The following is a 24,642-nucleotide window of genomic DNA, read 5'->3' as shown; positions in this document are numbered from 1 at the left end:
AAAAATTGAAACAAATAATCAAATCTAACTAACAAGCAACAGAAATTACCAAAAATTTTATTTATAATAGCGGTTAAGGTTAATACATAGTAAAATGAGGTAATAATAGTAATGACTTTTAGCTGCCCCTCCATCCTCAATGGTAATTTTTGCTATATTAACATATGCAGAGTCATAAAATGTGTTACTTTGTAGACACAGCTACCAATATTGAGTGACGCAACATGCCGACAAGCTTACAGTAGCAGCGAAATTGTAGATTCCATGATATGTGCTGGTGGTGATTCGTCAGGCTTTTGTCAGGTAAGACCTTGTACTTTCAAATGATCCGCGTAACCCATACGCAAGTTCTTATAATAACACTAGTAGATTCTCTAACTTCTGGAATAAAGAACCGGTAATATCTTGAAATTAATTCTATTAACATCCCGCATTTGACATAGGCTTTCCCTAATTCGGGAGTTAGTGACCCCCCCCCCCCACATCACAAAAATTCATCCCAAGACAAATTCTTTAACTATTTTCAATTGAAATGACACTTCGAAACATGACCGATGTTATTAAGGTTATATTACCTTTATTGTTTCGGTTTTTGTGTAAGCAATTAGGTATATTGTAAAATTGGACCTGAATAGCCATATTTGATTAATGATTTGAGTTAAGCTCAGAAACCAACCAATCATAATTCAACTGCAGTGAGGTAGGTCAGGGTTACTATCCAGCGTCTGGCATAGGATATCCAGCTTTATGCATAGGCTATGTTTCAGTTTTTGTGTAAGCAATTAGTTATATTGTAAAATTGGACCTGAATACCCATATGCATCAGTCACAACAATCAGAGTAGGCTCAAGGTGGTATCTTTATTTTTCTTACTAAGGTTTGACAGAAATCAGCCGGTTTGGCTTAATTCCTGACTGATTTCTTTCACCTTGTGAAGCTCGGTCCGGTCCTACTGCGGATAAATTAAGGAGTCTGAAAATGAATGTGGGAAAAAGTCCTCGTACGTTTTCTGTCTATTCAGGCAAAACTTTCTGTGTCACATCCCCGACGTTTCTATTGTATTTTTAAAAGAATGTTTGCAGTAACTGAGAACAATGCTGAGTATATCTATCGTCTATGCCAAATGCTGGATACTGACACCCAATAAAAAATTGATCATTTGAGTGAAGCTTAGAAATCAACCAATCATAATTCATCTGTAGTGAGGTAGGTCAGGGTACCAATAGCTACCCAGCATTTGGTATAGGGTATCCAGCCTTATGCATAGGCTATGTCAAACACTAGATATACCCAGAATATGCCAAAGAGTATCCAAATAGGGGTTTGTGGTTGACTGAAATACTCCCAAAATAGAATTCAATTGGTGCTATCTAAAAAAGAAAAAATCAAGAGCAAGAATGTTCTTTTATTACCATGAAAGCATAGTTCCTTCAATATATTTTATAGACTGTAACAGGCCTACAGAGTTTTCCTGCAAAAATCATGGTTTGCCTAGCCTAGGTACTATTTCTACTGCTATGTTAAGTGTATGGTATGGCCCCTTCCACAAAATCTCCATCAAAAAGTTATGTGATGACTGATTGAACTTACAGGATAGAATCCAACATCAAACATACATAACAAAGTGGGGCTTCATAAGTTTTAGAACGAAATTTCTTAATTTTCAAGAAATGAAATCTAGAGTCATAGGAACTACTTGGATTAAAAAAAATGTGCCTGTGTCAAGTCTTTGTGCTTTCCAATCAACTTTTTTGTAACCTATCCAGTCATACACAAACTCTCGTTTTTAGATATTGCAACCCAACAACATTGAGGCACCATAATATTACACTCATATTTATAATGTTGGGGAATGGTATAATCTGATTGAAAAAAATATTTACAGTTGAGATTCTCATTCTAACAAATTTTTCTAGGTGACCCATGGCTCCCACAATTTGAGCCTTGAGGATTTGTGTATGACTAAGCCTATTGCTCTTTCATATGGGGATATTTTTCTCCAGTGCCTCTTGGCCCGAAATCCATGTATTTTGCTTTGTTGTATGGATACCTTGATCAATTATCTAGCCTCAGTGGCTTCCATTGATTAGATAAACACATCACGCTAAACCATCAATGCCATGTTTCTTTCGAGTTTCGGATTTTTTGACCCCTTCCACCTATTTTATACTTACCGTACGGATGGATGTGCGGCTTCACGCTATATTCTGACCACAAGAGGCCTACAACAGGTACTTAAATAAGAGTGTAAAAGAAAACTTAAAATTCTAGAAGAGAAAACCAATAAAAACTACAATTCCCTTTGCTCGCTATATTCTGACGTCCAGTCAAATCTTATTGTACCACATTTTGTAAATTGTTCCAGGAAATTGGTGATTGTACGAGAATGTACCTTTGGAGGTGAAATGTACCAAAATGGTACAATTGTACCGCTGTTGACAACACTGGTCGGAAATGCTCTGGTCCTCTGCCAGCAGCATTAAAGACAGGAAGAATGATCAGAGCGGTACTGTGACTCCTCTTTTACTTTCAAAGTAAAAAATCTTAAAAAAATTACTTCTATCACGGCTATGCCCTTATATCCGACCAAATACTCATCTAGTGAAGGAAAAACCTCTCTTGAGGATCTTCACTAAACGTCTCTCTTTTAACGCAATTTCAGATCCTCGTGGCCAGGGCTGGAGAGGGGGAGAAAACTTTTGAAAATTAACAAAGGTAATCTTATTTTGACTCTGTGAGTTGGGTCAATGGTTTGATTAGTATCTCGAAAATATCTTCTTTCGTAAAATTTACCTCAATAACACAGAGATTACTTCCATTATGGTATTGAACTTGTTTCGATTTCTCAAAACCTATAAGCTATGCGATAATTATATATTAAAGGCAGTTTGAAAAAGGTGAGAAACGTGCTATCAAACGGTTGTAAAAACAAAACAGAAGTGAACTTCGAAAATAGAAGAAGACATAACACGCCTTGTCTCTGGGAGTAGCTTTTCTTTAAGGTCCTGACTGATGGTCACAATTTGCCTATTGTCTGAATTCCGTTAGTTCGAGAATCCGTACATTTTCTTGTTGAACTGAACTGTAGCCAAACACGTGGCTTGTAAGTCTCGACTGTCTCGATGAGTCACTGTATAGTCAGATTTTACCCTATTTTTAGTTAGTCGCTTTTTCTGACAGATTTGTAGGGCAAACGAAATGACGAGCTTAAATTTATGCTTAGTTTAGAGCCATAGAAAAAGATTCCTAATTGATAGCGAGCAATAACTATAAGGAGGGAATTAAGTTAAGAAAAGAACATTTATATTGTATTTAGGGCCAGGGACTCATCACACATGTGTAGCCTTAGAAAGCGCATTCTTGTGCACTTGAAGATTTTTTTATGAATTGATTTTGTTTATTTTTTCCCTTTTTGTTGAGGTAGGTCCCCAGGGGTAGGGCTGAGATATTCTTCTATGAGAGCTTATTTTCATTTTACTGGCTTTTTTAATCTTGGTTACAACTATCAATATTTTGTCATCTACAATCAAGATTGTCATAAAAATAATCACATATTGCTTTACTTTCGTAGGGTGATACCGGAGGACCGTTGTATATTGGAAGCTCCCAAAAGCTTGTTGGAATTGTCTCTTGGAGTGCTGGCTGCGCATATCCTGGGTATCCTGGCGTTTATACTGAAGTATCTCAGTATGTCCAATGGCTTGAAAATAATTCAAAGTAAAACTTTGCTTTTACTTTATATTACATTTTATATTTAATGTCTCTATTTTGTGAAAATTTATGCTTTACAGTTATGTTATTAACTGCGAAATGTTATTAACTGTGTTCCATGAATCAGTTATAGACGAAAAATATACTAATTCAATAAAAACATTCTTAGTTGTTTTTAATACTGTACTATTAACATGAAAGCCTGTCTTACAAAAAAATCAGAACAGATAAAAGAGAAAAAACGGCAAAGCTCATGATCAGTGTTGTTTTCCTTTCCTGACCACTTCATATTGAAGGAGCCGTGAAAAAATTGCGAATAGGGCCCATTCGATTTTAAATTAAAAGTTCTAGTGCCCTTTTTGAAAGCCAAAAGTGGCCAAAGAGAAATCAAAAATGCTGTGCCCGTTTTGCTACCATCTGTTACCATCAGCCTCTGTTACCATCCCAGACATCCGATAAAAATTTTGGGTTGGACTTTTTGTTCCAAATTCTTGGAAGGTCTAATAAGTATGTTTCGAGAGTTGACATAACACCCACATTATCTTGGCTCCAGGAAAAACGCAAGACTCCAATTTCTTACACATAGGTATTGTCATGGATGTTCCACCTCAACCTTGTAAAAAACAATGTCAATCTCTAAGGCAACGAAACTTAAGAAAATCATTTGAAAAATATCACTATAAGGTGAAGAAGAATTGGCATTTGAAGCTGATTCAAACATCATAACTGCTGTTTTAATTGCTGCGAAGACAAATTTAAGAGAGTATCAAAATAAACCCTGGAACCCCTCAGAATGCACTTTACATCTTTCCATACATTTTTTATTAGTCACGGAGATAGGGGGCGGAGTTAATCACGGAGTTAATAGTTACGTAATAAAATTACCACAATATGATGATGCATAGCCTACGCAGGTGTTATTGATTACACATGGAAATTCAAATAACCTTGTCTATGATGTCTGTTATTCACGGGAATCATATCCTGGAAACTGAACCGCATTACGCAAACCTCAAAGATTGTAATTATATGAACACACGCATAGAGATACTTGGTGTAAACACGCATCAGAACGACTGTAAGGGGATAGTTTTCAAGTTATCCTATCGATCTAAATTAAGGGGCAAGCTAGCACGGGAATTCAAGAGGGTCTGGTAACATGTGACACATTCCTATGGTAATTAAAGGGATAAGGAAATTTGAAGTCTATCGTTATTAATTGTCTGACACAACTTAGACAGAGACATGGGTTATTTTGTAAATGCACTGTGATTGTTCGTGAAACCTCTCAATGATTATTTTCTAAAGTGATAACGCAAGATGACCATTCAACTCGTATTTTTTTTATTACGAATGTAAGATCTATTTTGAATTTTCTGTGGGAATACTCCATTGAAGCAAATGATGAAACCACTAGGATAAGATAACAAAAATACATTACCGTCCATGTTCCATGACTATTCTTGTCCCGTGGTACTCTGTGACACCCTGTGGCCACTAATATTATTCCTCAAGCATTTTTATGCATTTCTCTAGCCCCTGGCACTCTTTGGCACTGATTGCCATTCCTTAAGCATTTTCAGACAATTTCCAAATAAAAATTCTGCTTTAACTCCAATTGTTTGTTTTGCAAGCCATCCCCTTGTGATGCTCCAAGGTATTTCACTATCCAGGGCACCTTATGATTGGCCCAGAGTACCCTGTGTCTAACAAAAAAGAAGATCGATGTGTCTAACTAAAAAAAAATCACGTTTTATTTTGTATGTCGAAAATTTCATAAGTGAATTTTTTTCATATAAGCATACTTAATATCATTTTAAAACACGAAAAAGAAAAGATGAAAAAATTTCTAAGTTAAAAAACTAAGTAAAATAAAAAAACGTTAAAATTTTTTTAATAGGTTAAAATCATGATTAACTTATATATTATCTTCATTATGTATTTCGAAAGTATCACAAGTGAATTTCTTTTGTTAGAAGTATATTTGATGATATTTTAAGACATAAGAAAAGGTGAAAAATTCAAAGTTCCAAAAACATTTACCCCATTAAAAATTGACCCCCTCATAGAGGGGTATTGGGTACTGCCAAGCTCATCAAGATACAGTTTCTATCCATTCCTAGTTCATATTAAAAAAAAATGTCTGTGATATGAGGAGCTCTTCGTATTCATAATGCATATTCTACTGATACTAGTAATGTGAAGGCTCGAGTTCAAAAATCATTCGTGGATTACATTCAAAAGTTTAAAAATAAGTAGTAGGGATGCTTTTCAAACCAAAGATGATACATGATATACAAACACACACAATTCGGAAAATGTTACTGTAAATGTGTTAACGAATTGAACATATTCAATTCGGTAACTAAAGGAATTGTAAATGTGTTTTTATAAAACAAAACAGTATGAAAAGCAGTCCCCTCCACTAAGCATAAGATAAAAAACTCAGTTTAGGATATATTCCCATGGTATATTAAATGATGCTCTCCAGATGGTCAGGACCACTCGGAACCACTCCAATATAACACCGAGATAAGACTGTCACGACGTCGAGCTGTCTTACGAATATATGTTTGGCACCCAAATGCATGTTTCCGGAAACATTTATCTCAATGGTAAGACTAGATGTTGACTTTTACAGATAGAGACTATGTGTGTGGGGCTAAAAACTCCAATAGTACACCAAGATATGTGTAGGGGATATGAAGGACTACTAATTCCAATCCCGAAATTCATCCAGTAGAGATGTTGCACTGGTAGTAGTATTAGCAATAGTTCGCACATATTATCTTTTGGTCAATTGATCATTCCTTTTAAGCATTCTCAGAGAGTTCTAACTTAATACACAAATCAATTCTTACGACAGACTATTTTGACAATCTTAATGCACATAGTGTTTTTATGTTAGTTCAAATTTGCCATCAATATTTTCCAAAATTCTACCTTCTTAGACTTGCCTTTATAGTACTTTCATTACAATAGCTTCTGTAGTAGTAGAAGTAATTGCAGTTCTACTGTTGTATTAGTAGCAGCAGTAGCAGCAGTAATACTGGCGGTAGTAGCATATACATATAGCCTTTAGTTAAACATCCTGGTGTTAAACATCGATTTCCTGATGACCCCAAGTTTCACCTTTTCATGGTAAAATGTTCTCAAAATATTCTTGATGTGGACTTTTGATATCCTTTAGACGCCCTTTTCACCTTAATACTCTAAGCCTTACAAGTTCTTGTAATTGAAGTATTAGTTGGAGTAGTTTAGTAGTTGTAGTAGTATTAGTAAAAGTAGCTGTATTATTAGCGTTAGTAGTGACTGCATATATTACTTTTTTGTCAATTGATCTCCCCCTTGAAGTGTTCATTGAAAATGCCAACTTAATACCCAAATCTGTTCTTAAGGTACACCCTTTTGACAATCTACATGCGCATAGTGTGTTTTGATTTAGTTTAAACTTCCCCCAAATTCAGTCAGATTTTCACCTTCATGCGTGAGGCCTTAATTATGCTAGCATCACAGTAGTGTGGTAGTAGTAGGAACAGTAATAGCAGTAATGCTCAATAACTATTAGTAGTAACAGTAGTAGCAGCAGCATTAATAGCAGTAGTAGCGGGTATATTTTGCCTTTTGGTGAACTGAACATCCCACATACGGTGCCCCTTAAGTTTCATCTTGATGCGACAAGCCGTTCCGAAAATATTGTTGATAAGCCCGTATCTGCAATCTGTGAACAAATAATATGTTTTGATTTAGTTCAACTTTCCCCTCAACGTTTCCTCAGATATTTTTTCAATATTCTCTGCCTTTGTAGTGCTCGCTAAGGAAGTAGTAGTTTTAGTTATAGGAGTGGTAGCAGTAATGGTAGTTGTGGTAGAAGTGGCAATAGTTGTAGTAGCAGGAGCATGCAAATTTTAAGTCAATTAATCATCTCCCTTGTCATTTTCTGAAAGTTCCAAATTAATATACTCAATTCTTCCTGAGTTAAATCTTTTTGACAACTCATATACTCATAAAATGTTTCGATTTAGTTCAACACTCCCGTCAACATTCCCCGAAAGACTCATCTTAGTTCCCTTCGTATTTTAGGAAAGTAGAAGTAAAGCATGCATACATTTTCTCAACAGCACATACTATATGTAAACAAAGAACAAATTGCATAACTTACAGCCCTTTCCCTGAGGCCTTGGAGGGGGGGGGGGTGTTGGTGGTGGTTGGACTTCCCCAAATGAATTATTACTGAATCTTTCAACAATACTAAAAAAATTAATGTCTCAAAACTTTGTTTGGATGTTTTTTGGGGGAAATTGTGGGCTTGGGGGGATCTCAAATCCCTTTGTCTCTTTAAAAAGGGTAGAGTAACTTCCAACTTCAAATCAAATGATACCAACTGAATTTTTTACGACCGCCCTTTCCATAAAAAACTTAGACACCCCCAGGGCATAGCTTAAAGCCCTTGCCCAGGGCTCTGGTGGTTTGTTTCAACCCCAACACCATTTCTGCATGATCTTTGGACTATTTTAAACAAAATTGAAATTGTGTAATTTGAATCAGATGCATTTTATGAAAAGAGTGATAGTTGGGGAGGGGGTTAATTGACTTCCACCACTTTTGATTCTTAAAAGAGAACTATAACTTCCAATTTCAACCAAATGAGACAACTCTAAAGTTTAAACAACCATTCCCCATGGGCATAGCCTACAATCATCACCCCATTCTCTGGTGGTTTGTATCAACCCCAATGCCTGTTACATGGTCTTTAGACTATTTTGAATAAGAAGACTTTCTCAAAATTTCTATTGGACGCATCTTGGAAAAACACAACGTGCGTGGGGAGTAGCTGCACTCTGATCACTTTGTCTCTTAAAAATAAACTTGCAATTACCAACATGATGAGTCCCCTCCAAAGCATATACGACCACTCTTTCTGAAAAAAACGACACTTAAATACCCTCAGGACATAACTTAAAATTTTTGCCCTCTGAGCTGCCGGTGGGGGCATCCCTTCCTCACAGACATAATTTCTAGACGCTTCAACTACGACGAACAAAATTGTGTTTGGGAAATGATGGTTGTTTGTGGGGGGGGGGTCTGGTTAGTCTTAAATCACTTCTGACTCTATAAACGGGCACTATAGCTTCCAATTTCAAATCAAATGAGGTATATCTGAAGTTTATAGGAACACTCATTCCATAAAAACCTTATATCCCCAAGGGCATAACTAACGACTCTATCCCTAAGGTACTGCAGGGTTGTGTCAACCTTAGAAGCATTGTTATATGTTCTCTAGACTATTTTGACCAAAATTGTTATCTCACAATTTCAATTCTTTACATAATACCTCATATTAGGTATTTTTTTCGACCACACCGCAGTTTTAAGACGAACGAATAAATTTTCAAATGGGGATAAATTGGTTTATTTAGACAGTGAAAAAACAGGTACAAAAGTCCAGATATTTTCTGGACTATCATTATTAGAATTAATTAAAATAATCTAATTGAAACTAGCTGATTTGTACACAAAAATAAATAACTTTTCGGTCATTCACAAAAGAATGAACTTCTGGATTTTTCACTAGATTATTTTCAGAGAAAGTTCAATGACAAAATTCACATCAAGACTTTGAATGAACTTTGTCATTGAAATTTCTCTGAAAATGATTTACTGAATAACCCGGAAGTTCATTATTTTGTGAATGACACGAGCAGATATTTATATTTGAGTATAAATATGCTAGTTTCAATTATATTATTTTAGTAACTCTACTGATGACGGTCGCTGTATATGTGATCGAAATATCTGGAATTTTGTACCTGTTTTTTCACTGTCTAAGTAAATGAATTTATCAACATTTGAAAATTCACAATTTCAATGAGATGCGTTCGGTGAAAACTGGGGTTGTCGGGGGGAGGGGACGACTATAACTTCCAATTTTCAACCAAATGAGCATCCTTTAAAGTTAAACAATATTCCCTTCCATAAAAACCTTAAATGTTTCCGAAGTATAACTTATAACCATTGCCCTCAGGTTCTAGTGGTTTACCAGCTCCAAAAGCCTTGCTATATGATCTTTGGACTATTTTGAATAAAATGACTGTGTCATAACATCTATTTACTACATTTCAGAAAAATGCGACGTTTGGGGGGTTGGCTGCCATTTGATCCCTTTTATTCTTAAAAAGAACCCTAGAAATTCTGATTTCCAATGCAATTAATCCCCTTCAAAGTATACATGAAAACTCTCTGAGAGCTTTGGGGGAGGGGGACCTTCCATATAGACATAATTTCCGGACCCTTCAGCTACGATGAAAAAATTGCTACATCCACGTCTTGATCGGGGGCATTTCGGGAAATGATGGGTATGGGAATGCTGGGAAGCATTGGCTATATGTTCTTTGTACTATTTTGAACGAAATCATTATCTCACAATTTCAATCAGATGCGTTTGGTGAAAAGAAAGGTTGTCAGAAGGGGGTTAGTTACCCTCCATCATTTTTGTCACTTAAAGATAATTAAAACTTCCAAATTTCAACCAAATGAGCCTGCTCTAGGGTTTATTAGACCACCTCTTCCATAAAAACCTTAAATGCCCCTGGGGCACAACTTACAACCCTTGCTCCCAGGCTCTGGGGGTTTGTTTCAACCCCAAAAGCCTGGTTATATGTTATTTGGTCTATTTCTACTCAAATGGCTATCTTAATATTTTTTCAGATGTGTTTCGGGAAAATATAAGGTATGGAGGGATATTTGCCCTTCGATCCCTGTAACTCTAAAAAAGAGCCCTAGACCTTTTGATTACCAATCCAATGAGCCCACTCCGAAGCTTATATGACCACCTTTTTTTATAAAAACCTACCAAACACCCAGGGTATAAATTGTAACACTTGCTCTGAGGGCTGTGGGGAGGGTTCATCCTCAAAGGCATATTTTTTTGACTTTTAAGCTAAGTTAAAAAATGGCTATCTCAAAGTTTTGCTATCTCGAAAACTGGCTATCGCCAATCTTCTTTAGTCAAGTGAAAATGACAGTAAAAACTAAAAAAAAAAGCCATTTGGTACCGTAAAGGTACTATTTAGCACAATAATTGTACTATAAAGGTACTTTACACCATTATAAAGGTAATATGTACTAAAAAAAATGATCTGTTTCTGTTAAAGCTTGATTTATGTAGGTTTATCTTAGTTTTGACTTAGTTTTTAGTATTTTGGAAGAAACTAAATTTCATCTGGGGAGACAAACTGAGGTCTGGAGGGAACCGAGGTCTAGGAGAGAAAGTTGTCCTTCTGCCCCAAAGTAATTATTACCGTGGTTGAGGTGTCTGTGATGGCTCAATTAAATTGACATTATATTATTGTTTCCAGTTGCCCATTCTAAGTATTTTTAATGTTTTTAATTGAATTTACTGATTACTTTGCTAGTTTTTGGATGGACATGGCTGAGACTTGGTACGCATGTTGATTCAGGTGGGTTATCTTTATTTTTACGAGCCTTGATTGAGTTTATTAAATTCAGTGTTGGTAAACCGAGTTTAGTGCTTGACTCATCTATGATAAATGCTCGGATGTGGAGATAAGTGCTGTTAGTTTTGGCGTTCTGAGTTACTCCTCTGTTGACCTTGTTTCTACAATAATAAGAAAATTATATAATGCTCTTGTAAAACCACATTTGGAGTTTGGCTGCCCCGTTACAAATCTTCAGTATAAGGGAGATGTGGCAGCCCTAGAGAGCGTGCGGAGAAGAGCAACTAAGCTTTGTGCCCCACACCATCAGCTTCCCTTCCTTGAACGTCTGCGTCACCTGAAGATACCCACATTGGTTTACCGGCGGCACAGAGGAGCTGTCATTTTCTTCAAGGAAGTGCACCAAAACAACGTGCCTAGCTCCATTTTTACTCCCTCCCTTGCCACTATGACACGGGGCCACTCAATGAAGCTGCAACAGGAGCACACTAGACGCAGAAAGAGGACGAACTTTTTCTCAGTACGTGCTGTCTCAACTTAGAACAGTCTTTCCAATGAGACTGTCACTGGTGAATCGGTTAATTCTTTCAAAAATGCAGTCGATTTGGAATGGAAGTACCAGTGGGACGCCACACCCATCACACCCACTAATTGTGTCACCTCATTAATTCAACACCGAGATGTTCTACACAAGGATGCAGTCCACTTTATCTCGCTGTTATTGCGATTTAAGGTAATAAATTTTAATCACTATTTAAATAAAACTAGACTCAAAAATATCGATAAACTGGACTCGAAAAGAAAGATAAAGGGACTCGAAAAACAATAAAGTAAATATAATACATAGAAATTGAAGCAGGAGTATTCACATAAGTTTCGAAATTGCTGCTAGAGTATATTAAATTAATATTTGAAAGCTAAAATTGCCCCCGAAAGAATTCTAATTATGTGAGCTGATAATAGTGTAGTAGAATTTTGCGCAGCTGTGTTGGCCTTTTTGCTATGAACAGTTTTTGTTACTTTTTAAAAGACGTAAGCTCGAAAAAGAGATAAAAGAAAAATAAAGAAGAAATAAAAATTCATGGGAGTTTGCAAAGGGTGAAGCAGGCATGTGAGTAGCTGTGTTGACCTACTTGCTACGATGGCATTAATGTTTGAAAGATAAAATTAGGCTTGAAAACAAAATAAAATTTAACTTAAAAGAAAATTAAAACTCATAGGAGGGAGTGAAGAAACAGGAAGAAAATTTAAAATTCATGGGAGTATGGAGAGGGACGAGCAGGAGTTAATGAAGCTGTGTTACCCTTTTTGTTACGACGAGGAGTCATTAGCAGATGATGAAACCTGTCTACTGAAAAAAAAATATATTTACTTGTCCTACTATTAAATATTGCTTACAAGAATCGCGATCTTGAAAAATTTGGAACCTCTATAGAAGAAAAAATCCTCAATTCCAAGACGCACGCATTTGAAAAATCAATTCAACACATTCGGATTTTTAGTTGGGTAACAATTTTCTTCAGATGAGAGGAAATTCTTTGAATTTTTGTAGGCTACCTGACCAGAAATTCTCTGAACGTGAATTAAACATACCGTCAAGATCCAAAATGTGTCCGGAGAAGCATATTTTCATCTGAATGTATGGAAGAGTGGCTTCCACGTAGGGAAATCAGTCAGGAGTCCTTGTCCCCTTTACTGCTTTTAACACAAAGGCTTCATAGATAAACTTCAGAAGGACGGGGGCGCGTTTTACTTTTTTAATCCGAAGACCGTGAACATATTTGATAAATATATTGTTGGGCACTGCAGCCTGAGTTCACTCCAATCTCTTTCACCAAAATCTTACAAGCTTGGAGTCCTGACATTTAATTTAGGGAGTCGAGATTATTCTGGGAGTGGCTTTAAATGACAATATGAGTTTTCTAAACTAAAATACTGTAGGCTCATGTTTCTCAAATGGTCTTTGATAATGTATCTGAATATAAGATTCAAAGGACTCTTTTGGGCGTCTATTGGAACACCTAAGTCACGATTAAAAGGCCCTCATCGCTCTTTCTCTAGCTCCAAAAACTTGGCCGCGTATAATGCATTTTTTTTGAAATCCTACAACTAAATTGAGCATCACAAGTTTATTTATTCTAAAAGGCTTTATTTTCCTTCTTTAAATTTTATTAGTATTGTCATTTTTCCTGCTTCAATTATTTTTGACATTATGACAAAATAAAAGACACAAAGTCCTAAATATTTTTTTCCCCAGTAATACTTTAATACTACTCTAGTCTTACGAAAGAGGGTTTAAGAAAGTGATAACTTCATTGTTATTTTTTGTTATCTCACTTTTTCTTTCTTTTTTTACCTTCCTTTGACTAACCACAAGAAGTTCTTTTTAGTATAGGTTACGTTTATTAATTTATATCTAATCTATTTATTATCTAATCTATTTACATTAATTTGTATCTTATTTATTTGTTAATTTGTATATTATAGTATAGGTTACTATAGCCGTCCTGGCCGAGTTGGTTGGTGCGCTGGATTCGGGATCCTTTGTCTGAGAGGACGCGGGTTCGAATCCCAGTGTACCCAATTCTTCAGTTGGGACGGGGGTCAGTGGCGTGACTCTGTAAGCTTAGCCAGAGTCGACCCAGCTCTAAATGGGTACCTGGAGAAATCTGGGGAAGGTAAACAGGAAGGGTGTGTGAAAGCACAGGATGGCTGGCCCCCAACCCCCCATTGCACTTCCTGGCTGAAGGGCCAAGAAACGGAGATCAGCACCGCCGGTAGGGACTGTAAAGTCTAATGCCGTATCCCTTTACCTTTTTTTTTTTTTTTTACTATATTAAGATATAGTAATATCTGCAATTTTGATCGGAGTATTGATTTAATTCCTGTTCGTTTAGGCTTTGTTAATATTCTTTCATTTCTATCTGATATATCCCCTCCCCTCTCTCTCACTTTTTTTCTGCCTCTTTTTCTCTTTCTCTTCTCTTGGAATTCTATCTCTTCTATTATTTTCAATATTTTGATTCATTTTATCAGTGGAATTCAGCTATTTCGTTACCGATTGGCTGATACATACTTACTCATTTTTAAAGTTTTTATTTTACATTTGTATATATATAGTTTGTTCATAAACCAAGATTTCAGTTATTCCGACCAAGCGTGACCCCCAGTTTGAGAAACCATGCTCCACCTATCTTTCGATGAATTCATGCTTATTCTTTTTCCAATGGTTGTTATGCGTTTCTTCTTATATAAACATGAGTAAGGACGATAAAGTCTTCTTTTAAAACATGCACTGTCTTCACATGTCAGACAAAGAGCGTAGAAAATCCTTGTGTCAACAGATGAAAAAGACAAAAACACAAAGCTTATCAAAATTAATTTTGACTATATAAACTGTAAGAACCGTTTGAAAATTCAGTCAACAAAATGAAGGCCATCGTTCTTGCTTTTTGCGTTGCCGTGGCTGCGGCAGGTAAGCTTCTTCTCTGTCTTCTAGTGAAGTGAAATAATTTTTCCAAGGGTAAACTGTTTAGGGGAAATTTTACACTGGGAGGATTGGACAGAATTTCTATACAATTTTTCTTTTATTTGTCTTAATCTCTCTTTGCCAACTCAATTTTTTATCTGAAGATGTTACAGGGGAAATTTTCAGCGTGTTTTGATTTTCAAGAAAAAAATTTCCATTGATGGAATTTTCAGAGTAATCGGAAAAACAATTGGAGCCTAAAGTCTGTTTTTCAAGTGGAAGTGTGTTATGGGTGATTTTTCAGGCTGAATTGTCTGCAAGGAATCTTACATTTCCGTATTTTCCGTTGTAGGAACTTTTCAAGGAGAAGTTTCCAAGAATGGAGGGAGTTTTTCATAGAGGGAGAGCCGGAATTAACGGTATTATCATAAAAAATATGAAAATTAAACAAAAAAAAAAGTTTTTTCAACTGAAAGTATGGAGCAACATTAAAAATCAAAACCAACAGAAGCTATTCTGTATGTAAAGGGGTTGCCCCCTCTTCAATATCTTTCTCCTTACGGTAAAGTTTGACCGTCCTTTCCAATTTTTTAAGAACCATTCCTAAGACACAACGACTGTTTAATTAGAATAGAAAGTTCTTTTTTAAGAGCCAAAGACTTTAGCATGAAGAGAAAGGTATTGAAAAGGGGCAACCCCTTCGTATACGGAATATTTTTTTTTATCCTGATCTTTAATGATGCTTCTTACTTTCAGTTAAAAAAAATTGTCTTTTTAAATTTGATTCTCTTAAAGGACGGCCTTAGAAATAACTCTTCTCCCTCTGATTAGTTTTGGCTCAGACTGTAGGATTTCAGGTCCATCAATTCCCTTCAGAGTTTGCTGGAGTAGTAGTTAAACTCTAAAGTAAACACACAGACACGTTAATTTGCAACCCCAGTGCTTTCATCTATTTTCATTTGCATGTTACTTTAAAACTAAATTTCACCTCATGCCTGTCTGCTCTCAATAAATCTAGCTAAATTAGTTTTGGTTGACTTGACAGCATGAGGAAATTATGCTTCAAATATATTTTTATGAAAGGTGACAGTTCAGCCACGATTTCGGTTGATAAATGAACTTTGGGGCAACTCGATCTTATTTCTAAGCCATTACAAGTTTTGGAGTATTACAAAGAGACCTTCAAATTTAAAAATCAGCTATATCGAAGAAAAATTTAGCTTATTGTTTCACATCTTTTTCCATATAGAATACTATCATTTCTTACATTGATGACGAATACATCCTATTAAAATAAATTAAAAAAAAAAACAAAGCTTCTTTTGCAATAAAATGTGAAAATAAAGGGGGAAGTTTAGTCTTGAAACGAACAAAAATCATTGCTTTTTAGCTTATGCAGCATTCATACGTACGCTTTGCTGACATAAAAAAGTCCGCGAACAAGAAAGAAAAATACATTATTTTAATACAGAAAAATACGCCGTGTGGATTCATTTCTGTACTTTAAAAACCATATTACAATGTTTTGTGTTTATAGTAAAGCGCTTATTTTAGAAAGTCCTACAAAGACAGGGATATATTAGTAGTCAGTTTATTTGCCCAAGTTCTATAGACATGGTATTTTTATGGTTTCATTATATTTATATATTTATTTATAAACCTCAAATGAACGTTGAAAATAACACTACAGAGTACTAAAACAAATGAAAGAAAAGTATAAATGAAAGTATCAATATACTTTTCCATATTTCGGGTTCCCTTTTGATTGACAGCGTATCAAACAATAAGCTGTTCGAAAAGTGTATTTCTATTCCACTTCTTAGAGCTATAATATCACTAAGTAGGCCAATATCACTAAGTAGAGACGATAAATTTTGGAAATATTTAGCCAACCCTCGTAAAGAAGAAGTAACTAAAAGGACATCATCAGCACATGTAGTATATTTAAGCCTATATAACGAAGAAATACAGTAGGAGACAGGTTTTTCAGACAAGTAGAGAGGACACATTTTATAAATAGAACTTCAAAAATAAAGTTTAAGAAAAGAACAGTGTGCATTTAAGAAGAGAAGAGTGTGCGTCGACCAATTTTCGCTTTTAGATTAATAATTGAATTGAGAAGTAATTGAATCAGTAGAGCCCTTTAATGCTTAGTTTTCTAGATTATGAACAGGAGTTTTATCTATCTGATAGCTGAGCTTTAACAAAGTAGTCGATGATAGCATCATATGGTATACCAAAGAAATACATTTAAGTGATCAGCGTTATGTACGAGAACAATATTGATGTGGTTAAGGTAAGAAATGAGGTTAGTATCTGATTTGGTAAAATCAGGTGTTAAGCAGGGTTTTCCTCTAAACCTCAGCAACACCACTACTTCCCCAGCAACGTCACCCAGGGCAGCTGTTCCAGTTGCCCCCTTGAAAGGTTCTGATAAAAACGGAATATTTAGGGGGTTTTCAGGGTTTTAAGACGGAAAAATAGGCTTCGAAAATTAAACCTTAAAAAACTAAGTCGCTTAAACTAGGAAGAGAAATCTACAAGCGACGGCTAGAATACTAGAGGCTACAGTGATGGTTGCGATCAAATATAGTTCTGAAACATGGGCACTTCAGGAGACAGACGAGGACTTGTTAGATGGTTTCCAGAGGAATTGTCTACCGATGGTTTTGGGTTCCCGTTTCATTTACAGTATATCAAACAGCAAGCTGTTCTAGAAAAAAAACAGGAACATTAAGTATCCCGTCAACGGGCTTACGACGTCTACCGATGGTTTTGGGTTCCCGTTTCATTTACAGTATATCAAACAGCAAGCTGTTCTAGAAAAAAAAGGAACATTAAGTATCCCGTCAACAGGCTTACGACGATAGCGACTTCAACTTTGAACTTTTTATTTTTATTTAAGGTCGCCTCTTGTTTAAGGGATTTTGGGCTCTTTTCGAAATATTGAATAAATAATTTTTGTAACCAGAGTTAGCAATAAGATAGGCAAACTATAATGGGAGACTTTAATCCTTTAGTTAAGGGCTTTCAAAAGCTGCAATCAAAATGGTTTTTATTTTTACATTTGCTGCTCCACTCTGAAAATGGCATCAACACGTGTTCATTTTAATGCTAGATGGCATTTTAATATAGTGCCATTACGAAGAATTTACGAAAAGCACGTAGTTATTCGTATTATCTTTCAAATAGACCACGACATTTACTGCAGATTCTCCCTTAAGACTTTCTTAGAGATAACCTTTTTGAAATTTTTGGTTTCCGTGGGCCGTAGTTCTTTCTTCACTAAGTTGTATCTATTACTTCAACCGTGGTTAGCAGATTCATATTATAGACATGTTTTTCGATCTAACTTAAGCAATAGACGTTATGCATGTAGGATTTTTTTTTCAGACATTAGACTCACAAGAATTTTTTTTTCCAGCACCGCAGATGGTTCTGCCCCGTCTGCCGTTAAACCTTATGCTCAAGGGTAATGTCAGAATGATTCCATATATCGTTGGGGGTGCAGAAACTGTGAAGGGTGAAGTTCCTTTCCAGCTTTCTCTTGCTGACAATTATTTTGGTGGACTCTCCCATTTTTGTGGTGGCTCTGTCCTCAATGAAAAATGGGGTATCACTGCTGCTCACTGCTGTGATGGGTAAGTAGCCTTAATAGAATTTAAGCAAGCTACAAAGCATGTCATTTTAACAGAAATTTAGATATATTTAGTAAAGGTATTCAAATGTGTGTGCATTAATTAGTTCCTTTGAAATAAGTCTGAATTAACTGAAGAAAAGTCACATAATATTTCCTGCTCCAAATACAAGAAGTTAAACATAAGTGAAAAAATGCCCACAACTAGTATTCCTTGCAAAAAAAAATATAAGACGCTAAATATAAAAAAAGGAAATGTGTATTGAAAGATATATTTATGAACATAAATTAAAATTATTATCATACGGAAGTTTTTTACTTCATTTTATGATACTTCACTTGTACATTTTCACAACGTTTGCCTGCAAACATTTGTTAAGACATGTTTCGGTCTAGAGGACTACTTGAGGTTTATTGTAATTGTCTTGGGGGAATTTAACTTAATTCGATATTGTGCAAAGGCAAACAGGAAATTCAACTTACGTGTGGACACCTACGCGAAGAAAGAATGTGAGGGTTTATATGGATCTCCAAAAAACTCTGGAATCAAATCATGTCAATGGATTCAAATCATGTCATGTCTGGAATCAAATAAATCATAATCATGTTCATCTTCATGTATGAGCACTGTAGAACAAGAATTAGCAGTAGAGCAAATACAATGATAAATATTAAATAAAGCCCCACTACTATGAATGTAACTGTAATTAAGGTCTTTTTCCAAGATTTTTAATTATTTAGGAGGGAATATAAGACTTACTCAGTACTCGAGGACTGGTTAAGCACATTACAGTTTAAATCACCGATAAAAAGTCATTTGTAGCCGTGCTTTTCTATGTCTGTGACAATTCTCTTCTCAGAGGAGCACGCGCTGGAAAATCGAGTGAGGGAAGCAATGCATTTTCGGTCACATGACAGGTAAACATTGATGAGCACATAATCTCCAGTTTTTATTGCAATAAAATTGTCATTAGATTTATAGAGGGGAGGCAAAATTTCCGACAAAATTTGTTTTATGATGCGAACTAGACCAGCAGAGGGTCTCCCTCTGGTGCACCGGCGTTTGTAGTGTACAGAGAATGCACACTGCTTCTTCGCAACGAATTGACACTGACAGCAGGGAGAAGATGCTCTTGAAGAAATAAAATGTCGTAGTCAGACTTTTTCTGCTTAATTATGTGGACTTTATCTTTAGTCCCATTAATATTAAAGGAGCATGAACTTAAGTCTTTTGACTCAGGCATTTAGGGATGTTATTCTTCTTAGACAGGACTTCACGAAGGATACGATATTTGAGACTAAAGAACACATGGGGACCACTGCAGTTTGCGCATTTCTGATTTGCCGCTTGACAGGGGGAAGAGCTGGAGGATTCGTGCTGCCCGGCACACCAAGAACAATGCACAGACCTGTCACAGTTGGATATTGTGTGATTAGAAGACTGACATTTGTAGCAACAACATGGCATCAATCACACCGTTTCAGCCCCTAAACATATCAAGGTCAAAGTTCTCCTGTATACTTATCGGAATTACCGGTACTTCCACTGGAGAGATGATAATAAAAGTGGCTTGGCACACCAAAATTGAATCCAATTTAGCTAATTGTTCAAGATATAAACAAATGCTCTAAAACTAGATCAAAAGACCATTTAACTCTCACCAGGTACACTTAATCTGTATAAAAAGTCTTTAAATGATCACTTAATTTACTCCAGTCACTGAATTAATTTAAGAACATAACGGATTTCAAATTCAATAAATTTAATCTAGATTTCCCCCTTGAACTCTGAGTTCAGACTGTAGTTATTTTAGTTTTAAGCTAAATGACAAAGCATTGCAAGGTTTTTAATTATGAATATTTTGGCACATTTGCAGTGCACCGTGCGTGCTTAAGTATTAAGCAAAGTATTTGTTTTTGTCAACTGTCTTTCATCTACTGTTGAAAAAAAACAAGCTATTACAGCTAAAAGTAAGGAGCAACATTAAAACTTTTAAAACGAACATTAAGGAGTGACATTAAAATAAACAAAAATTATTACGTATATGAGAGGGGGATTTCCCCCTCCTCAACACCTCACTCTTCACGCCAAATATTTTTGGCATTTAAAGAAAAGTTACTTATTGTTCTAATTAAACGGCCAGTCGTTTTTAAAGAAGTGTCGGACAAAATTTTAAATGTAGCGTAAGGTGCTGGCTTTTGAGGAGGGGGCAGACCCCCTAATATACGTAATACTGTCTGGTTGTTTTAAGTTTTAATGTCGCTCCTTACTTTCAGCTGAAAAACTTTTTTAATTTCATTTCTGATCTTTTTTAAATAAATGCATTATATCTGGCTCCACCTCCACGGAAAACTCCCCTCCCCACGAAAATATTCTCTGGAAAAATTCAATCCTGGCGAAAATTTACCCTGGACAATTGCCCTTAACATTTCCAAGCGTAAAATTGAATCGGTAAAGAGAAAGCAAAAGATATAAAGAGATTTCAAATAGGAATTTTGGCAAATTCCCCCAGTTGAAAATTTCCCCTGAAAAGTTCATCCCCTGGAAACTTCCCTCTCTATGGAAAATTCTCCCATGCAAAATCTCGAAAGCAGGTAATTTGTCCTCCCCTTCCCCAACCGGAAAATTAATGCATACTTAAGTAGAAAATGTCAAATACTATAAGTAGACAATGGACACATTTTATAACTTAAAAACCTTTCCGCAAGGGCTTTGGGGGATTATGTTATCTCCAAAGATATAGTTATCCAGCCTCTCAACTATGCTGAACAAAATAGATATCTCTAAATTCTGATTGAACAATTTAAGAAAAAACTGGAGTTGGATGGGCCCTAGTTGCGCCCTAATATTTTTGGTCACTTAAAAAGGGCACTAGAACTTTCCATTTCTGCTAGATTGAGCCCTCTCCCGAATTTCTAGGCCCACTTGGTTGATACGAAGACCCCTGAAAAAAACAAAAAGCAAAAAAAAATTAAAAATTCCACATTTTTGGTGATAGGAGCTTGAAACCTCTACAGTAGGGTTTTTTGATGTGTCGAATCTGATGGTATGATTTTCAATCAAATTGTATGACTTTTAGGTTTTTTTTTCTCCTTCTTTCGAAAATCAGACAAACTTTCTCAGGCTTTTGACGGGTAAGACTAAACTTAACGAAACTTTTATATTTCAAAATATTATCAAAATTCTGTTACTCAGAATTTCGGTTACTATTGAGCCGGATCGCTCTTTATTTACAGTTCGTTACCACGAACTATTTGAAAAGCTTCTCAAATAAAAACAGCAATGAGAAACTGTTATCGTAAATTCTATGAGCAAATATTCAAATTCAGGTGATAAGTCTGCTTTTGCATATATGAAACTTCAAATTTTCTAATAGAGCTCTAAACGTGATAAAATCCGTAAAATTGTTTTAACATGACTTTTATAAAATGTTTGCAAAAATAGGCTTTAGCCTATTATAAACTTGCTTAATAAATAAAGCTAGGATAAAATAGAAACGCTTAAAATAAATATATTACAAGTTATAGACATTGCAATGTATTTGGGTTAATTAGTTTTTGCTAGGTTGGACTGAAAAATTTTACGAAAATTTGATTAATCACAATCATACTTTGATTTTTGCTTTACCACAAACCTTCATATATTTTTTATTACAGCACCAAGGTGTTTTTTATCTAATTATTTGAGGCTATTGAAAATTAAATTCTAAACTTGAGTGACTTGTTTTGTTTGACTTTCCAAACTTATTTTCTGGCTGTTCAATTTGGTACTTACATGGTTTTGGTTTTCAACATGCACAATGTTTTATTTGTGCTCATTGTTTTTAAGGTCTTGAAGACCCAAAACATGTTTCACATTATTATCTGATCATTTATTATTGGGAGTATAGAAAATCACAATCGAGCCATTTATCTCCTGCTGTAATTTACTTCTAGTAACTGATCAATTTTTGAATTATGATAAATGGACAGCGTTTTATTCTATGTATAGATCAAGCCCTGGAGATTTTGTTGTTGTTGCTGGTGAACACGATCGCTCCGTTGATGATGGAGATGAGCAGCAAGTTGAAGTAAACAAAATTATTATGCATCCAGACTACAATGCATGGACTATCTACAACGACATTTGTCTTTTGGAATTTGCAACCCCTCTTTCCATGAACGATATGGTCCAGGGACTTCCACTTCCTGCTCAAATGCAAGAGTACGAAGACCAAACTCCATCCACTGTTACTGGATGGGGAACTCTCAGTTCCGGTAGCGGAAGCCTTCCACAAGTTCTTCACGCAGTCAATGTGCCCATTGTAACTGATGAATATTGCAGAGCTGCTTATGGTGAATCTGATGTTGCTGATCATATGATCTGTGCTGGTGTACCAGAAGGAGGTGTTGACTCTTGTCAAGGTGAGTGAGATTTCATAAGCTCATCTAACCGTTTTTCAAGAACTAATTTCTTTAGTGTCTGAGATAGGGCAAGATTACTCGTAGTGAATTTAATGTCAATACTTTCATAAAACTTATTTTTATATAAGACTACAGCTAAAGGCAACAATTAAGCTTTAAGTGTCTTGGGCAGCTTAAATAATATGGGCATTAAAAACATTTCTCGAACTCATTAAAATGAGTTCGAGAAATGTTTTAGATTTTTGACATAGTTAAATCTGTTAAAACCTACCTTCGTTGATAATTTAATTTGTAGTTGGGTACTATAAAAATGTTGGATTTGTTTCTGTTTGACCTCTCTCTCTCTCTCTCTCCTTCTCTCTCTCTCTCTCTCTTTCTCTCTCTCTCTTTCTGTCTCTCTTTCTATATGTCTCTGTACCTTTCCTTTTTTCTCTCTCTCTATTTTTGACTCTTATATACAGCTAATTAAAGCCAAATCTTGTATCTAGGACATGCAAGTCAATTACGACCGCAGTTTTGTATTCAAAGACTTTTGTAGATATCTTCCTTTAATGCTCATTACATCTAACTTAACTTTTTCACGTTTTTTTGGCCCCACAATGTCCAACCTTTTTACTGCAACACAATTTTCATACTAAAGCATAAATAAACACCAAATATGCATGCGTTTTTAATATAAATGGATCAAATTTTTGCAGAGATTGGAGTTACGTTTTACTTAAATTTCATCTGCTTCACTGAGAAATAATGAAACCTCACAGAAAAGAATTTTGACATCAATTAGCTATTTTTTCAATTATTTTAAGTTTCTAGCCTTCCAAGAAAAAATATTTTGTCTAAGACAAGCTAAATAAATTTAAGAACACTTTCAATCAGATTCAGTAAGAGCTAGGCTCAAATATGTAGAATTTAAAATCGGGAGGGGGCAGGCACTTCTAGCAACTTTTGAAATGAAATTTTTGTACATATGTTCAAACAAATAAAATTTTTGTTCAAACTTTTGAACATGGAGATATTTCAAAGAATAAACTATTTCACCTCGCTTTTAAATTAGTAGTAAATAAATATGAAGCTTACTAAACTGGAATATATCCAAGTGTATAAATATTTGTAAAAAGGTATTGCGAAGGTATGACTTTGCTTACAAGGTAGATCATAAAAATGGGAAATATAAGCTGTTCTTCTTTTATTTGTAGCAATTGTGTCTCCCAGAGCCGATAAGAAAAATAATAATATACTTTTTATTTGTAGGTGATTCTGGCGGACCACTTTTCGGTGCCGATGGTGCTCATATTGGTGTTGTTTCTTGGGGCTACGGCTGTGCTTATGCTGGATACCCAGGTGTATACACTCAAGTTTCCTATTTTGTTGACTGGATTAACATGATCACTGCTTAAGATTTTGCTTTAAATTTCTTCAATTAAAATTTTTTCACGGTATTAATTTTTTTAAGCTTTATATTGTATTTTCTTGTTTATATAAGGACCGTTTAAGTTAATGAAAGTCTATTTAATTTCTTAAAAGAGCTAAGATCCTGCAGGAAAATATCTTCCCAGTCCAGAAGTTTTCTATACTTGCATATGGCTAGAGAGCCATATTTAAGCCATAGCAAGAATCTGCATTGACTTCATTCATAATGAAGGGTCTTTCATGACTTCGTTCACAATACTTTGACCACTAGAGTTAATCTAATTTTTTTTAATGCAGTAAAATAATATTCACCAAAGACAAAGTATTTCGAAGAAGAGTAGACAGTAAAAATTAACAGACCCTCTAAAACATAAGTTTTGAAATAAAATATAAATTAAGACAACCTAAGTCTTATGGTCCTTCACAAAATGTGTTGAGCGTAGATACTCATAAAAACTTATCAATGTAAACACATTAACACCATCATAGGCAGTGCAATAGCACTATTTAAGTAAAGAGAGAAGTGGACTCTCTTTATCTTTTATTTGATTAGT

General features: G+C 35.3%; 2 protein-coding genes across 3 annotated transcripts in view; both read left to right on the top strand.

The window, feature by feature from the left end:
* Positions 1-3,816, top strand: part of LOC136035402 (trypsin-1-like) — a 36,071-nt gene extending 32,255 nt beyond the window's left edge. For both annotated transcript variants that reach the window (XM_065717183.1, XM_065717182.1), the window contains exons 5-6: positions 196-303; positions 3,572-3,816. In XM_065717183.1, coding sequence (XP_065573255.1) covers positions 196-303; positions 3,572-3,721 — 258 coding nt within the window. In that variant the 3' untranslated portion in view covers positions 3,722-3,816. The remainder of the gene's footprint in view (positions 1-195; positions 304-3,571) is intronic.
* Positions 3,817-14,482: 10,666 nt separating this feature from the next.
* Positions 14,483-24,117, top strand: LOC136035401 (trypsin-1-like). The gene is made up of 4 exons (XM_065717181.1): positions 14,483-14,643; positions 18,062-18,278; positions 22,266-22,678; positions 23,930-24,117. The coding sequence occupies exons 1-4, from the start codon at positions 14,598-14,600 to the stop codon at positions 24,073-24,075; spliced, it is 822 nt and encodes a 273-aa protein (XP_065573253.1). The 5' UTR covers positions 14,483-14,597; the 3' UTR covers positions 24,076-24,117.
* Positions 24,118-24,642: the final 525 nt, after the last annotated feature.

Source organism: Artemia franciscana, chromosome 14 (genome assembly GCF_032884065.1).
Source record: "Artemia franciscana chromosome 14, ASM3288406v1, whole genome shotgun sequence".
Lineage (NCBI taxonomy): Eukaryota > Metazoa > Arthropoda > Branchiopoda > Anostraca > Artemiidae > Artemia > Artemia franciscana.
Note: the sequence above shows the minus strand (reverse complement) of the source record. Positions and strands in the feature narration are given on the sequence as shown.